The sequence below is a fragment of the Manduca sexta genome, chromosome 28 (assembly GCF_014839805.1).
Source record: "Manduca sexta isolate Smith_Timp_Sample1 chromosome 28, JHU_Msex_v1.0, whole genome shotgun sequence".
NCBI classification, from domain to species: Eukaryota; Metazoa; Arthropoda; class Insecta; order Lepidoptera; family Sphingidae; genus Manduca; species Manduca sexta.
Genome location: NC_051142.1, coordinates 7,108,120 through 7,125,973, shown reverse-complemented (window position 1 = coordinate 7,125,973; position 17,854 = coordinate 7,108,120). Strand labels below are relative to the sequence as shown.

Sequence of the window (17,854 nt, the reverse complement as noted above, 5' to 3'; positions counted from 1 at the left end):
TCGGTATGCAAAATACAATTTTAGTTGATGGTGCAAATATTATAACATTAATTTTTTTATGTAACTCCTTATTCTTGTAGCGAGATATTGTACTAGAAGTTATTTTAACGCTAGTTCAACAAAAAAAATATTGCAGAAATTAATATAAAAAATTAAAACGACCTCCATGCTCCTTACAATAGTTCGTCGCTGAATAAGCCAATCCAACTAATTATCCTCCTAAATTTAGGGGAAATCCTGTAAATTGGGAACTACAACGAGAACTTCAATGTATGTTTTTTTATTCATTTAGAGGATAGGCTGTATGTCTTTCGACCATACTGCCTAGTCTTGTGTAAGGCATTTTTCAACATTAGTCCATTGAAAAGTTACATTTGGGGTTGCGTTTTTTAAAGGACGCAATTTTATTTTTTTGAAGTGTAGGGGGGGTCAGTGTAAAGCTAAAACCAAGTTTGTGGGGTCGCCACCCTTGTCCCACGGCTGCCATCTTGAAAATAGGGGTTGAAATGGTTTTTACGATGTATCTCTTAAACTATTTATCTGACAAAAAAAAATTATAAAAATTTTTTGTTGCAAATTAAATTCTCCACAACTTTGGTCCAGTAACTTTTTGTCGTAGAACTATAAATAAAAAAGTTATAAGTGAAAATGTTAAGAAATTCAATGTTAAGCAATGTCCATTGCAACGTCATTAGAACGTGTGTTTATAAGATTCATAATACTTTTTTTTGTACTCTCATTACGTACAACACAAACCCGCGGTTGTCAGCTTGTACCCGAATTACTTGGATCCTGAATCGCTTTGGCACAGATGAAGCAATTGTTCAAAATCAAAATTTAATATGACGAAATTTTAAAGGCAGAAATATCCATGATTATTAATTATTTTTACGTTTTTCTTTCAACTGCGAGAACTAATCACTAACTAGACGTGCATTTAAATTCTTTACTTGCCAATACTTGTTTAGTTACCCAGATTAAAGGTGAAACAAAATGTATGAAAATGGACCTTGAGGTTTCGCCTTAATACAAAAACTTACAGATTTTTTAATATTACTAGAAAAGAATTGGGGCAAAGAGCATTACATATGAGGTACATATGAGATGATATTATGAAAAAGTGCTGGTAGCCCTGCAGCTTGAATAATTCTCTTATTGAAGAAGAGGATATTTTACCGACCACTGTTCCAGTATGTGCGATCTACGATCGAGGAATTGTAATTTCTAGTTTGAAACTAGAAACCTTGTAACTTGAATAATTTTAAGAATTTGTATTATAATATGGAAGGGCTCAATGAACTTGTGTCCAGAACCATAATAAATAAATAAAAAAAAAAAACTCTTTGACTGCTGATAAATCTAATGGAGAATTCTCTTTAGAAAAGCGCGGGAAACGTTCGAACTTGGCGGGTGTTTTATTTTGGCTTAAAGGAAAAAAAAATATTTGTATATAAAATTAGTCAGTTAAGTTGTATATTGTATATATATATTTACTTATTTCTTTTCATTTTTACTGTGTATAAATAGAAACACTACTATTGGTAAGTTTTTTTTTTTAATAAAATTTAATATATTATGAGCAGGATGAAGGAGCCCCCAGACCCTGGGGGTGTTGTTCCTGAACCTTCACAGTTCATAACTGTAGATACTGCCTCTAGTATGGATACTGATTGTTCAACATCCAATGTAAATAAAAGAAAACGGGCACGTCTGCATAGAATTTGTAAAATCTGTAACAAAAAAACGAAATAACCCAATGGCAATTGAATCTGGCAAACATGGTTGTTGTTGTGTGGACAGTGATGAGAAGAACTCTGGTGATCCATCTCCATATTCACAAGTGCAGTCAACCCCAGTTGTTCCTTCTTCGCTTCCAATCGTTTCTGACTCTTTAGGTGAGGTTAAAAGAAAGCAATATTCCAATTCAGATGCAGCACCCTTTGTAGTTCATATTGTAAAATCTTCTGAAGACACAAATAAAGATGTTAGTTTTCATCCAATATGCTTTGGTCGCTTTTACACAAATATCAAATAGACAATATTGTCCTAGGCAGTGTAAAGCGTATTGGACGCAATAAAATATCCATGGCATTTTCCAATTGTACATCGGCTAACACATTTTTAAGTCATACTGCATTAACCGAAAAGGGCTATGAGGCATATATCCCAACATTTCATATCACAAGAATGGGACTTGTAAGAGGTATCCCATGTGATATGTCCCTAAGTGAGGTAAAAGAAAATATAAGAGTTCCCTTAGGTTGTGGAGAAATTATTAAAGTTCGACGCCTTAATTATAAGAGTACTGTTGATGGGACTGTGACATGGAAACCCTCACAAACAGTGGTGTTAACTTTTGACGGCCAGGTTCTTCCCACGCGCATATTTATGTGTTATAATGCACTTAAAGTAGATTTATATATATACCCAACTATTCAATGTTTTAATTGTTGTCGATATGGACATACTAAAACTAGTTGTAGATCAAAGCCTAGGTGTTATAAATGTGGTCATGAGCATAATGGCTCATCTTGTAGCTGTGAGGTGGATGACAGTTATTGTTGTCTTTGTGGTGGCCAGCACTTTGCTATTAGCAAGTCTTGTCCTGAAGCAACTAGACAATCTAATATAAAAATATACATGGCGCAAAATTGTGTGTCATATTCTGAAGCGTCTAAAATTCATCCACCAGTAGTAAAATCATATGCTGACACTTTAAAATTGTCTGAACCACCTTCTCTTAATGCGGGAACTGAAGATTTTAAATATCCATTTACTCAATCACCACATAACAAATCTTATAAGAAAACTGTTTTCCAGAAGCCCCGTCCTCCTCTGAAGCCAGGAAAAGGGTATGACCGCGCAGCTCATCAAGCTCTAGTGAGTGACTACAACTCGCATTCTTATTCCAATGGATGTGCTCTCCTTCCAAAGCAGACGATCTCAACTCTTCTTCGTTAGAGTCTCAGCCTTTGATTGATTTAGTTATTTTTCTAATTGAATCATTGTCACAAACCACTTTACCGTCCTACGTTGCCCCATTATTTAAAAAGATAACACAATTAATCAGTAACAATGGCTCACTTGAACAACATCCTACAATGGAATTGCCGAAGTGCAATTCAAAATAAATCAGATTTAATTTATTTATTAAACAAATATAGCCCTAGTTTAGTAGTTTTAAGTGAGACATGGCTTAGACCGGGATTTTGTTTTCGAATTCCTGGTTATTCATGCATTCGAGAAGATAGATCAGATGGGTATGGTGGAGTTGCTATACTCATAAAAAACTCCCAACATTTTTCTCCCTTAAATTTACCTTCTCACCATAATGATTTTTCTATTGTTGCTGCTTCTGTTAATAATATTTGCTTCGTTTCGATTTACATTCCTCGCCCATGCCCTTCTATATTTCGAGAAGTAGATAATATTATTTCTATATTACCAAAACCTTTTTAATTTTGGGGGGATTTTTAATTCACATCATCAGTTTTGGGGCTGTTCAACTACAAAAATTGTGGAAGAGGCCTAATGGATATTATAGATTGTTATAACTTATGTGTTTTAAACTCAGGCGCTCCTACTCGTCGAACTAATCCTAACGAAGGTCTTAGCGCCATTGATTTATCAATTAGTACACCAAATTTAGCAACTTCACTTACTTGGGAAATCCTTTCTCATTCGTATGGTAGTGACCACTTTCCTATTGTTATTCGGTTTCCTCAAAATAATAAACCTAATATAACTCGATCGCCTCGCTTAAAATACATGCTGAAGGATGCAGACTGGGTGGTATATAAACGATTATTAGATGACAAAATTTCTCAGCTTCCGGATATTGAGTGTAATGACGAAGCCATATGTTCTGAGGCTCTTGCTAAAGCTATGATTGAAGTTGCGGATATAGTTTTTCCCATTAAAAAAAACAGGTCTTCCAAAATCCCCTCTCCTCCATGGTGGGACCGAGAGTGTTCAAAAGCTGCCAAAAATAGAAAAGAAAGTGAAAGGGCTTATTGTAAAAATATGACAACTGAAAATTTTGATAACTATGTCCTAGTTTCTAAACAGACAAAAATTTATTTCAAAAGAAGAAAATCGAAAGCTGGAAATTATTTTGTACATCTATTTCCCCTGATACCTGTCCATCAATTGTTTGGAGTAATATTAGAAAGTTTAGATCAGCTTTTAAGGAAAGATCATTTTCTACCCTTTCTTCTTCTTTAACGGAAATCTTTTTGGATAAACTGGCTCCCCCTTCTGTTCCAGAAAATTTTCCACTTTACAGTACCCCAAGAATACATGACAAACATAACTTAAACTCCATGTTTTCGCTATCAGAGCTTAAAGGAATCCTAAGCAGCGTAAAAGATTCGTCTCCAGGTGAAGACGGAATTCCCTATTCATTTTTTTGCAACCTTAATGATAATGTCCTTCTTTATTATTTAAATATAGTTAATTCTGTAATGATTACTGGTAACATACCTGACTCTTGGAGATCCCAAATTGTGTTACCTATTTTAAAGCCAGGGCATGATTCCTCCCAAAGCTCATCATATCGCCCTATAGCTCTATCAACAGTATTGTTGAAGCTTGCTGAACATCTTTTAAAAACCGATTGGAGTGGTATATCGAAAGCAACCGTTTGCTATCTGATAGCCAATACGGATTCCGTAAAGGGAAAAGTACTTTAGACAGTATCAGTATTTTTGTGTCTGATATCCGTTTGGCATTTTCTCAAAATGACTCATTAATTGCAGTATTTTTAGATATTAAGTCAGCATATGATAACGTGGTTCCATCGGTTCTAACGAAAAAAATGTGTGATCTTAAAATTCCTGACATGCTGTCTAACTTTATTTCTAATTTAATAACAATAAGATATATTTCTGTTGATTCTGATGATGCTACCAAATTTTTAAGAACAGTATCAAAAGGCCTACCCCAGGGATCTGTTTTAAGTCCCTTATTATACAATATTTATACATATGATCTGGAATCATCATTAAATGGATCAGTTAAAATTCTACAATATGCTGATGATCTTCTCCTTTATACATCTGGTAAATTCCATACTGACTTGTGCTCTACCATGTCATTGGCAATGACCTCCTTAGAGTCTTGGATGACTTCAAATGGACTGGAGCTTTCACCTTCTAAAAGCTCTACAGTGTTATTTAGTCGGAAAAATATAACATCTAACGTTGATATAAAATACAATAACTGTTCCATTCCTCTAAAAAGAAGTGAAATTTCTTGGTCTCATATTGGATTCCAAACTCACAGGTTCTTCGCATTGTGATTATGTAGTTATTAAATGTGAACGAAATCTTAATATCCTTAGATGTCTTTCGGGTGTATGGTGGGGTGCTCACCCATATTCATTAAAACTTATTTATAATGCACTGATTAGAAGCCAGTTGGATTATGGGACATTTATCTTAGAGCCGGGTAATTTATCAGCTTTCAAAAGACTTGACTCGATTCAAAATAAGGCTCTAAGAATAATTTCGGGTTCAATGAAATCGAGTCCAATAAATGCCCTTCAAGTCGAGTGTGTAGAGCCTCCTCTTAAGTTGAGACGACAGTTTTTAAGTGACAAATTTTTGTTTAGAGCTTTTCAATTTTCTGGTCATGCTCTCTTTCAAAAACTCCAAACTCTTTCTGAATATATTATAACTTCTCCTTTTTGGCGTAATAAGTCAACTCCTCCTTTGGTTGTTAGTTTTCGTAAATTCTCTAACCTTCAAGCTCCAACATATCGTTCTATATCTCTTCCTCTTTATATGTATGGCTTTCAATCCCTTTTACTTAAACCCGAAATCTGTTACTCATTGGGTATTGAAAAGACTATCCTAATCCAAATGCTCAATTTAACGAAATAGTAGATACAAAATGGCCTAATTTCCATCTAATATTCACCGATGCATCCAAACATTCTTCCTCAGATTTTTGTGGTGTAGGGGTTTACCATCCTCGTTACAATGTTATTCAGAAAATAAAACTTCCACCAGAAAGCTCTGTATTTACTGGAGAATGCTATGGAATTTATAAGGCATTAGAATACATTCTTCTCCTGAAACTTAGGAAAACAGTAATTTTTCGGATGCGTACAGCGCCCTTCAGGCCATTGAAAAATTCCCATTCAAAACTAAGCCTTCATCTAGTATAATTATTTCTATAAGAGAAATGCTATATGAATGCCTTTCTAAAGGTTTAATTGTAGTTTTAGCTTGGATACCTGGTCACTCAGGTATAAGTGGGAATATAAAAGCTGACCGTTTAGCTAACGAAGCGACTATGGATGGGGATGTATATCCATACATAAATTACTGTAGCGATCTGGCTACGCTTCCCTCAACTTCTCTGAGAGAATCTTGGGACAAGTATTGGGAAGAAACCAGACAGTTGAAAGGAAAATTTTATGCAAATGTTCAACTAAGCATACCTAATAAGCCGTGGTTTTGCAAATTGAAGCTTGGTAAGCGATCTACTAGTTGTATTATAAGAATGCGCTTGGGACATGTATGCTCGCCAGCTCACCTTGCCAGGCTTCATATTATTGGCAGTAGTGCTTGTGAATGTGGTGAGGAGGTCGGAGACCTTAATCACATTTTCTTCTCTTGTCCACGTTATGATCGTTCTTCATTCATAAATCGTCTCATATCCCATAATATTCCTCTTCCCACTTGTATTTCTAATTTACTCGTATTTAATATTGATATTTACAAAGCTATATCTTCTTTCATTGTAGAAAATGACATAAAACTATAATTTCATTTCAAGTATCAAGTAGTTACTTTCACATTTATTATATACTTTACAATCAAAGAGTCTTTACAATAATTTATTTTATTTTTTCAGCTTAACTGACTTGTATTCTAAATTCTTTATACTCTTTGTAACGTTTGTATATGTATAAAAAATCGTTTCCTTAACTTTGTTGTCATTGGCGTAGCACAGCAACCCAGTGCTTGTAGCCATTAAAATAGAAAAAAAAAAAAAAAAAAAAATCTAATGGAATTTGTATGCAAATTTTGATACAATAATTTGCGTGTCCAACTGATTATAAATCTAACAATGTTTTCTGCTCTCAAAAAGTTGGCTAGAAGCAATGATGATCGCTGCACTGCTCCGATGCCTATGTCTTCCTCCTTACAGAAGAAATTCTCAAGAGGAGTTCATTTTAACAGTAGATATTATTTTATCTACCATTTTATATACACATATTAAAAACCTTCATTATTTATATATTCTTGTTTTATAGTGAAAATTCTCATAAAAGGCGATAGAAACGTAGGAAAATCTTGTTTACTACAACGATTGCAAGGCGGTCCATTTATTGAGGAATATGTACCTACCGACCAGATTCAAGTAGCGCCCATACATTGGACATATAAAAACACGGATTACATAGTCAAAGTAAGTCAAGCTGGTTTTATAACATTGTGTATAACGCCAATTTTATTCTGTTTTTTTACCATAGCCACTAATGTATTGTGCTTTCTCTCACATAGAATAGATTTCCTGAAAGAAAATAATCTTGTTGATTTGTTAGTATTATTTTTCGATACCAACTATGTCTAGTCTGTTGTCGGACTATGATACAATAAATGTAAGTAGTGGAATGTCTATTGCAAAATATCCCAAATGAATTTTATTTTAATATGAAAATACATCAAATTATTCAGGTTGAAGTATGGGAGGTGGTGGATAAAGGGAGAACAAAAAAGAAACCACCTCTAGGACTGAAACTTGAGAATCAGTCTGTACCCGCAGCACAAGATGATGGTTATGAGACTCCAGTTCTAGATGCAACATTTTTGGATGTGTATAAGAATGCTAGTGGTGTCATATTGATGATGGACATCACAAAACCTTGGTAAGACATAATTTTGTATAACATTTTGATAATTGACTAGAACAATTTTCCTACTAATAATTAATGGAAATGGATTTACAAGAAATATAATGTCTGCGATTAATAACAGGCTTGATTAGATTATCATTGTAAATATATTAATTATTTCTGACTTACACAAACAAGTATAGGTTGCCTACAGTTTATTTCTATTCTTGTATTGAAAAGTGGTACTTTATTGAAACTAAACTTAGGTATTGTTGCCAAGTATATTTTTTACACTTAGTGGCTAGTTAGCCCATAAAGAATACATTTCCAACTAGTTAAACAATCATAAAACTAAAACAGTACTGCAGTGATTACTAACTGATTTTAAGGGGTTAAGATATGTAAAACTAAATTTTATGCCCACTTTGAGCGTCCTGCAAAAAATAATGTAAGCATTCTTTGTAAATATTTTTCAAGAAATAAGTAGTTTGTCTTGTGGTCTTTTGCACAGCGGCGTATTTTTTTTATTAAACACGATACCTTGAATAAAATCATAATTAATATATGCCAAACTTCGCTCAACGGTAAGAATTTTACATCATTAACATTTCGATATCTCTCTTATTTACTTGAGTTAACTATATTCTGAAATAATACTATATTCTATTTTTAAATACACTCATCTTATTTTTTTTTAATACCGTTATATAACAAAATATTTAATTATTTTTAAAAACGCCTATTCAAACAACAGCTTATAGTAACAGGAATATTTGCAGTTAGGCGCAGTCAGGCGCATTCACAAATTGATGTCGACATCATTTCATCTTGGATGTGTATATTATGTACTAAGTAACATAAAATATTCTAAAATACTGTATACACTCTATGTAAAATTAAAAAACACAAATAAGAACTAAAAAATATTAACATGTGATTTGAACTTCGTCTAATTTATATTAAATGCCTTACCCTTCCATACTAAAGGTTTTTGACAATCTACAATATTTTTAGGTAACTATGTATATTTTGTCACTCGGTTACTATGAGTAATTTTCGGTGTTGCGATATATTACAATAATTGGAATTTGGGTGTGGGTGGATGTTTGAATTATTTTATTACAAATATTGATATTATGGATCAATGGTCACTAGACAGAAAAATATGTTAGATTTGGTATTGCTGGCCACCATTTTGAATATTATTATTTTGGGCTCCGTTTTAAAGTCGATACCTGGACATGTTTTGGACCACAAAACGAGAGTCGAGTACACACTAGAGCCGATTTTAGACTAGCAAGTTTTCGCAGTACTTACTATATTGCACAAGAACTTTTAGACACGTTTATCTTAGCGGAAATATTTTTATAAGTTTATACAAATGGGATTTTTAATTTGGTATGGAGACGGTTTGAGACCCTTTTATATTTTTTATTTTTTTTGTTTCGCGGTGAAAGTCCCTGATTACTACCGCCCAGCCTTCGTGGGGGGCGACTGAGCGGTTATGCTGGGGTAACCGTGCCTTACGGCCCGGCGTTGAGCCGCCCGGATTTGATGACGACCTTCGGGCGACCGCCGGGCCGAGTCCCTAACCCTATGTACAACTAACTTATGCACGGCCTACCAGCTAAAACTCCGCGGTAGCCCTCTTCGGCGCATTAGGGACGACTGCGGGCTTCCTCTGACGGAAGTGTCTAAGTCTTCGTCTGCAGCCGCCCCTGCGCGGTGCGGCCTTGCGGCCCGTCTCCTATGGGGGGGGGGGGTCTAAGAAGCCCCCGCGCACCGAAGGACGCCCCCGGCGTCTACGGCAGCATGAGGCCAACTGCACACTGCCGTCCAGCCCGGGGTCAAGCGAAACATGTGCAAAAGTGCACAAAAATGCACTAGGGCGGACAGCCCCCTGCTGCCCGCCGACGACCCCCTTCGTGGCTCCTATTAGTCGCCTCTTACGACAGGCAGGGGATACCGTGGTGGAATTCTCCAAACGCCCCCATTCCACAGGGCGGGAGACAGTTTGAGACCCTGGGAAGAATATAGGTTCCCGGGAAAATATACAGCGTGACTTTTATAACGGAAAACTTAAGCCCGAAAAACTTTATAAAGCGGGCGGAGCCGCGGCAAAAGCTAGTACATAATATTTTTAAACGTAACTTTGACATACCTAATATTTTGATAATCAGGGATGTAATTGTACAATACCGTGTAGCTACACGTACCGCCATCTAGTTAGCTTTGGTGTAGCGCCCAAGGTCAACGCTCAAGGGCACTGGCCCCACTTCCATTCTTAACAAATAACTATGTAAGGTGTATGTCTTGTTGGCTGTTCAAATAAATAAATAAAAAAAATTGTACTTGAAAGAGACCATCGTCTATCAAATTGCTTTCTTAGCTAGCTAAGAAGATAGATGTTTTTAATAGTGCCATTAAATGTTTATTGTTGTTTATGCTAATAAAGTTGCAAAGCAGTCAAAACTATAATATGATTGTGAAAAAAAATTGAAAAGTAATAACAATTTTCATGATTTTAGGACATTTGAGTATGTGGTGAAGGAGCTTTCACAAGTGCCAGCTGACTTGCCAGTTGTGGTTCTTGGCAATCATTGTGACATGCAGCATCACAGACAAGTACATTCCCACCACATTGAGACAGCACTAATTCAAGCCAAGATGAATAGGTAAAACATAAAAAAATCATAACTTTTTATTACTTAGTAAATAAAGTTCATAGCATTTTAAGCATCAGAGTATGCAACATAAATGAAGTTTATTAAAATTAAATAATACTTGTATATTCCACAGAACTGCACCAATTCGTTATGCTGAATCCTCAATGAGAAATGGTTTTGGTTTGCGATTGCTTCACAAATTTCTCAGTATACCCTTCCTGCGTCTTCAAAAAACAAGCTTATTAGAGCAACTGCAGAGAAACCAGAAAGATATGGAAGAGGTCGCAAAAGAACTTGATGATTTTCAGGTGCGTAAAATCAAGCAATAATGCAATGCAAAAAAGAATGCAACTAACTATAAGTTTAATAAAAATCAATATTTTTTTAAATCATTACAAACACAATCTGCTAGTGTTGACGTTATTGAGTGATCAATTGGTATTAAATTAACATGCTTGTATTTTGATAAAACAGATTTAATTAATAGATTATAAGAGAAATCGAAAAAATACAATTATACTCCCTTGTCCATACATAAATATGTGTTTATATCTAAAATACTTTTTTAAATCAACAGAATTCTGAGGAGTCACACTACAATTTATTCTTAGATCGTTTGGCAAATAAACGACGACAAAGTCAGACTGAAACTAAGCCTAACAATGATCATTCTCCAAGCATTGTGCTCGGGGCTGGAAAACCTATCGTACCAACTAGTGTTAATCCTCTGGTAAGTGTAAACACCAACACAAATATTTGTAAGTTCAAAACTTTGATGACTGGCAACTAATTTTTTAAAGCAAAATTAAAAAAAAAATATTTTATGTTTTAGTTGGCCCAATCGCTAAATACAACGCCAAAATTGTCTACTCCAGAAATTAAACAGACCCAATATGTAAGCCCGGACTTGTTGAAAGTGAAGCCTACAGTGAGCATGGAGACCACTCCTTCTCGAGGATCACATAATGACAGGTTAGCTTTTGATAATATTAAAATTGTAATGATTAAATAAAAATTTGCATGCTATAGGGGTAGCGTTTAACATATAAAGTTCTCGCGTTAGTGGAGCGTGGCAGAAACATTGTATAACATAATGTCACAATGCTTTCGTCCTATACATACTTTAGCACTTCATATGATGACAATATGTTTCTTTCACTCCTGGAACCTACTTATATAAACACTATCTTCTTAACAAAGGATTATTATTTAATTAATAAATAATAAACAAATATACATATGTATGAGTGCAAATATTTTTATCAACAAATAATATGCATGCATGCAGCTCTTATCGCTGAAAGAACCAGCACTTGTTAGTATTATGTCATAATTTTATATTGTAAAGAACATTCAGTCAAATATATTTTATATCTTTTCAGCAGTGTTAGTCAAGCTTCAGAAGTTAACACCTCCATGCCAGCTGGAACTTTGGAAGAATTTTATGCAGGCACACTGGATAGCAGCTTCTTGGAGGACCTAGCTCCCATTTCATCTGAGACACATGAAAAGAACTATGATTCTGAAAGGTAATAAAAATTAACATTTGTGTCATACTGATATAGTTTTACCTAAAAATGCATTAGTAATATTATGGTGGTGTCATGAGTTTTTCGACGTCCAACTCTCTTTTTTGAAAAGTGTATTAAATTAATCTTAAGGTGAAAAATACCACTAGAAAAATTATAAAAAAATATTCAATCAGTAAGTGCCATTAAAGTACATTTAAATATTACATTTTAAAATTTCCCGCGTAAATAAACAAAAAGCTAGAGGCCATGTTGCTGACGTCATCTCGACAGTAAATAACGTAAGTGCAATTTACAGCGATGTATTTCTCTAACTCAAAATATAGGCTCCATTTTTTTTTCATGGACAATTTTAAAACAGGACTTCTATCTTGGAAAAAAATTCATGCGGGCGGAATGCGAGCAAAAGCTAGTTATAATTATTATAATAATACATATTTACCTTGTACCTAGGAATTATAGTGAATTAAGCAACATAATATTTATATTAATATTTCAGTGAGGAAGACGATACAAGAAATCCAATGGTAACAGTGGATCAAGATGATTTGGACATTGATATCACACCAACCTCGGAAATCCCATCAGAAATAAAAATTACTTCTGACCATGATATATTAAAATCAACTGAACATGAGAATCAAATAAATAGTTTATTAAGTAGAGTTACAATCGCAAGAGATTCAGATATCGTTAAGGAAACGGATGATGATGAGTCAATATTTGAAAACAATCATATTCAACCAATGAGCTTGGACAATGACTTTACGCTATGGGTTGGTGACTCCAGTGCAAGACGATCGCCTGAAGGTAGGAAATTATAACAATCCTTGGCATATTATGTAAATATCGTCTGTATGTAGTCCTCACCCTTCAACATATCCAACAGTCGAAAATTAATTATATTTGTTGTTTACAGGTGGTGAAGACCCTGATTTGAATAATGAACCTGATGAAAAAGAAAAGGTATTTTATAGAGAATTATTTCTAATTGTTTGGTTTTCTACTTCTTAGAAACATTATGTCTTAAAAATTGGTTGAATGAAAACGAACGCGTGGCGAGGCACCCGTGTAGCCATGCCGCGGCGCGTACTATCACGATAATTACAATATGAACATCGATAAATGCGCACGCGCTCGGGTACGTACTCTTCCGCGACCTTGTTTTTCGTAAATGTAATGTTTGTCCGCTACGTTTTAATTTCATTTCACCAAACCTATAAATCACCTACACTTAGTATGTTGGTTTGTGTATGAACTTATCTAAAATTACCATTTCCCATCTAGCAGAATATTCCGCGGGCCGGGATGGTTGGCGCATACTTGAGGATACCTACGTTCAACAGCGGTCGTTGATAGGCTAATTGGTTTATTGAATATTCGTACATTCGTTAGTGGCTATCACACGTTCGCTTGAGCAAGACATATTCATAATCATGAGGATCATTAATGAAAATTATGTATCATTTTTGAAACAGAATTGTAACTGCGTTATGAACCATTATAGTTCATAGATTGAGAATTTTAGGGTAATAATGGCTCAACCTTCCTTTTATTTTTTTAGAGCGAGAAAAAACATAAAAAGAAGAAGTCAAAAGAAAAGGACAGAGGAGACTTTAGCAGTAAGTCAGACCGCAAAGAGAAAAAGAGTAAGCACAAAAAATCTAAAAGTGATAAAAAGCCGTCTAACCCACAACAAGATTTGCTGGAGCCATCGACTGCAAACTTCAACTATGAAGAATATGACAGTATTTAACATAATGAATTTTTATACTGTGATTATGAAGGCTTCCACAGATGATAATCAACATTCCATAGTGTAATTGGGTTAGTCCATTTATGTATAAGACTACAATTTGTTTGTTAAATCCATTACTTATTTCACCAGTCGAACATACATAAATATTATTATTTACACAGTATCAAACTAACCTAGTCATGTCGTTATTTGAAGGATAAGTTAGATTATAAAATTTTCTTGACATTCCTGGATCCATTATTATTCAAGAATTTATTGTCACTATGGCTTTTCCCACATTATTCAGTTTTATATTTTTGTTGTTTTATTGATATTCTAGTAAATTTCACCAAAAAGGAAAACTAAACTAAATCTGTCATAAGTGGGCTAAATAGTATGACTGAGAAAATATGATATTTATTTAATTACCTACATAATTTTAACATATGTACTGTATGAGTTACGACCGCTGGTAAGGAGAAATTTAAAACAAAGTAACTAAATTTTTACATGTAAGAAATTATTAATCACTGTACCCTTGTTACAAGGTTATGTGTAGATGTTGATGAAAAACGATTGTTGTATTATTTAAATAAATTAGTAAAGTTGATCATTAAATGCAGCAATTAAGGGTACGTATGTAGAAATATAATGAACGTGCTGCTTTTGAGCAGTTATGGCAACTATTCGCACGCATCTTACTTATGCGACGTGGCGGCGGCGGGCGCGCCGTGCGCACGCGCGCGTCATCGTGATGCGTTCGGCGGAATTCAACGACAAAAAATATTCCATGTCAACACAAACTATAGAGACTGCTTATTGGTCAATGATATAGGACGTTAGTGTATGTACGCTCCGAACACGGAGTATGCGTGCTAGCACTCGAATTGAAACTATGTATGATGCTATGCGGCGCGGAAATATATTGCAACTTATATAGTCGTGTAGTTTTAAAATTATTATACTAGCGATGAGCATATCGCGCAGTCACGCACTAAATGCTAATGAACAGAAAAAATAAGACTGGTGAATTTCCACTGTTGTCGGCCATGTTTGGATGGTTGTCATGTAAAACGGCCAACAATAAACCCACCTGCATTTTGCATATTTATGATGTTACTGGTTGTATATAGCATCAATATAATATTGAGTATATAAATGCTTTTAGTAGAGTGTAAGTGGATAAATGTTTTAATATTCAGAGGTAAATTTTTTAAAACAGAATAAAAAAAGGATAAAGATATAACCAGTATAAAAATTTGTAAGCGCTAGGAGGGCTGAATGCGATAAGTGCCACTAGACAATACTGTCTACAGCGTGGCTCCGTCACGAAAAAACATTTGAATTATATCGTATATAAAATGATCATTGTCGGTTTTCGCCTTAAAAAATGTAAAATATAAGAACGCGCCGTTGTTCTAGTGGCAGCGTTTATAAACTGGCTAGGAGCTCTGTGTTCGACTCCCAGGTCGGGAGATAATGTGTAATTTAAACACGATATTCCTGGTAGGGTTTTATTTTAAGCAGGCGCTCGTTTTATTCTCTGCTTTAAAAATGTTGATGTGCCACACTGGCCTGAGAAGAACCCTTTTGCCCTCCCTGCCCAAGAGGAGAGATTAATGTTAATATGGAAAGTCATGTCCTCTAGTGAAATCCGAAGTTCGCGACTGCTTTCTATAATATGAATTACTCGAATATTCTAATGCACATTAAAATTGTTGCTAATTTATAGATATAATAATATGTTATGTAAGTAAAAATAGATCTGTTTGATTTTTTAATAAAAATTGTATTCAGGTTGGTATTTTAAAGCAAACTGAGGTGAAAAATCGTAAACAAATGTGTAGTTCTCGTTTTATTTTCGAAATGTTACTGTCATAAACTTTCTTATATATTATTAATGTAATCTTTATTTTAGAAAGAACGTGTGTATGGTAGGTATCTAGCAGTTACATAGACATTATTATTTTTTTATTCGGGATAGTTATTGCTCGCGGTTGAGCTCGCGTTGAAAAGTCCTGCCATATATTGTGCCAGGATAAAAGTAATCTATCCTTCTCAGATTCTCAAACTAACTTCATACTAAATTTTATCGAAATCGGTTCAGTGGTTCAGCAATGAAACCGTAACAGACCAACAGGGTTACTTTCGCATTATAATATATGGATAAGGTTTTAGTACCGAGTTTTCTTTCTAAATTTCAGCGTATGAGTATGCAATTGATTTTATTATAACGATGCTATTTTGTACAGGACTGCTGGCCGGAAACAACAATATCGCCCGGTAATTTTACGGGAATATAAGTGCTTTATTCAACTTTCAGGAAGACATAGGTCATAAATTACTTTATTACTGTTACTATTACTTGCGTCGATTATCACAGCACATTGTTATACCTTTTTGGATGCGTTACAAATTGCAGATTTTTTTTAATAAATTTCCACAAAGCCCCAGTACATTTTTTATGATTTGGAATTTGCACATATTTTATTGCCTTTTTATTGGTTGTAAATAAGTATTAATAATATTATTAGTAAGAAACATCGTCTGTTAACCACTTCCATAAAAAAATATTAAATTCGAAGTAACTACAGTGCTACAGTAGTAAAAACAATTTTGTGTGCAAAAGGTTATAACTTTCGCATGATTAAAATTTGTGTTTCTTTTAGGCTATAACCCACTGTATCAGTGACTTTCCTTTGGAACATTACTTTCGAGAAGCCCTGTACAAATAAATAGTTTCGAGATTCATGATTTCTATTTCATAGAACGCTGGAATATGCAGACAATATAGTTGTTTTATATTCCTTTGTAAATATGTATTGACCAATGATTTAATAACTTCCAACAAATGTTATCTATTTTCTATCGTACTTATAATTGAACTATTATAAAAATTATGAATTATGATATTAATTACTAAATACCGCAAGTTTGCGGTCCGCAGTCCTGTTCGAAAAGAACATCTTGTAGGTACCTTGTACGGAAACAGCATCTTAATTGTACTTGGTGATGGGATATTATTTTTATTAGATCTTGATCGATTATGAAGATATTTGTAAGTATTACATTAGGCACATGTAAATGATTTTTTTAATCTCTTATTAATGTTCATTCATTTCTGTGTCATGGACACTTACTTAGATGGAGGTAGTCAAGTCACGGCCAGCACATGAGTGATAGGACAAATTAACTTACATATCCTACCTCCTTTCTATTGTCTGTTCCATTGCCAGTATTGAAAATATATCACTATTATATATACATTACATATTATTATTGTCCCGCCTCATAAAGCTTTTGTTGTTATATTTTCTTTTTACAAAATTAAATTTTATTGTCATAGCCTGAATAGGAAAACAAAAATCTATGTTTTGTTAAAATATGCCACTAATTTCATGTACTGACAATTTTAATTTTAAAAGAAAAAAACATTAGTGGCGGCCAGTGGCGAAGTGTCCATACAACCCGATTCCTATCGGCCTAAAAGGGATTTTAGGTTTATTTATTACTGTCTTAGTGTTTGTTTTCTGTTAAAAAGGGCAGCGATACATTAACTAAGGCGATTGCTTTTTTGCAACGGGGTACCTTTGAAAAATTTCACCCTTCGCCACTGGTGGCGGCAACAAAGCAGGTTTTTTAACTTTCTTGATCAAGCTATGATAAACTATTGTACAATTTAAACATAGGTATGTATTTTGTTTACGACCGTTATAAATGTAATAGATATTTCTAATGAGATTACTTATTGTGCTAAATGCTAATAAAATAATGTTTTGAAATAACTGATTTAGTTTTCCCTGTGTTCAGTATACTTTATATTATAATAATATAAAGAATATACTTATAAAGGACCGCCGTACTTTACGCCTGCGTAAGTATAAAACTACTAAAACAAGTCAAATAATACGAGTAATAAAAATTTATTGAGTAGGCACTCAATGTGTCACATGTTTCGCCAACTTATGTTTATTAAGGTGCGTTGGGGTTAAATCGGACGCTTTTTCGACGTGTTAAACAGTCTTCTCGAATTATTTTTTTACAATAAGTCTATAGGAGCTATCATAATGAATCA

The 17,854-nt window shown here is 34.2% G+C and overlaps 1 protein-coding gene and 1 long non-coding RNA gene across 3 annotated transcripts; one reads left to right on the top strand and one right to left on the bottom strand.

Moving 5' to 3' along the window:
* Positions 1 to 1,538: 1,538 nt before the first annotated feature.
* On the bottom strand, positions 1,539 to 6,951 carry LOC119190934. Its single transcript, XR_005113289.1, has 2 exons — positions 6,541 to 6,951; positions 1,539 to 1,730 (listed from the first exon to the last, which is right to left on the bottom strand). It is a non-coding gene; the product is annotated as an uncharacterized LOC119190934 (long non-coding RNA).
* Positions 6,952 to 6,983: 32 nt separating this feature from the next.
* On the top strand, positions 6,984 to 17,564 carry LOC115445778 (rab-like protein 6). 2 transcript variants are annotated; one of them, XM_037444435.1, is made up of 11 exons: positions 6,984 to 7,189; positions 7,265 to 7,419; positions 7,689 to 7,879; positions 10,375 to 10,521; positions 10,646 to 10,820; positions 11,090 to 11,242; positions 11,345 to 11,484; positions 11,898 to 12,041; positions 12,541 to 12,851; positions 12,961 to 13,007; positions 13,606 to 17,564. In XM_037444435.1, exons 1-11 carry the CDS (start codon positions 7,078 to 7,080, stop codon positions 13,795 to 13,797), a joined length of 1,767 nt encoding a protein of 588 aa, XP_037300332.1. In that variant the 5' UTR covers positions 6,984 to 7,077; the 3' UTR covers positions 13,798 to 17,564. The 2 variants fall into 2 exon arrangements, with proteins under 2 accessions (XP_037300332.1, XP_030028063.2); XM_030172203.2 differs by having other exon boundaries at positions 11,895 to 12,041.
* Positions 17,565 to 17,854: the final 290 nt, after the last annotated feature.

Excerpts from the sequence above, each read along its gene's own strand:
- LOC115445778 (XM_030172203.2), top strand. The coding sequence starts at position 7,078 with ATGTTTTCTGCTCTCAAAAAGTTGGCTAGAAGCAATGATGATCGCTGC. Across the intron at positions 7,190-7,264 it reads AAGAGGAGTTCATTTTAACA|TGAAAATTCTCATAAAAGGC; the intron begins GTAGATATTATT and ends CTTGTTTTATAG. Across the intron at positions 13,008-13,605 it reads AACCTGATGAAAAAGAAAAG|AGCGAGAAAAAACATAAAAA; the intron begins GTATTTTATAGA and ends TTATTTTTTTAG.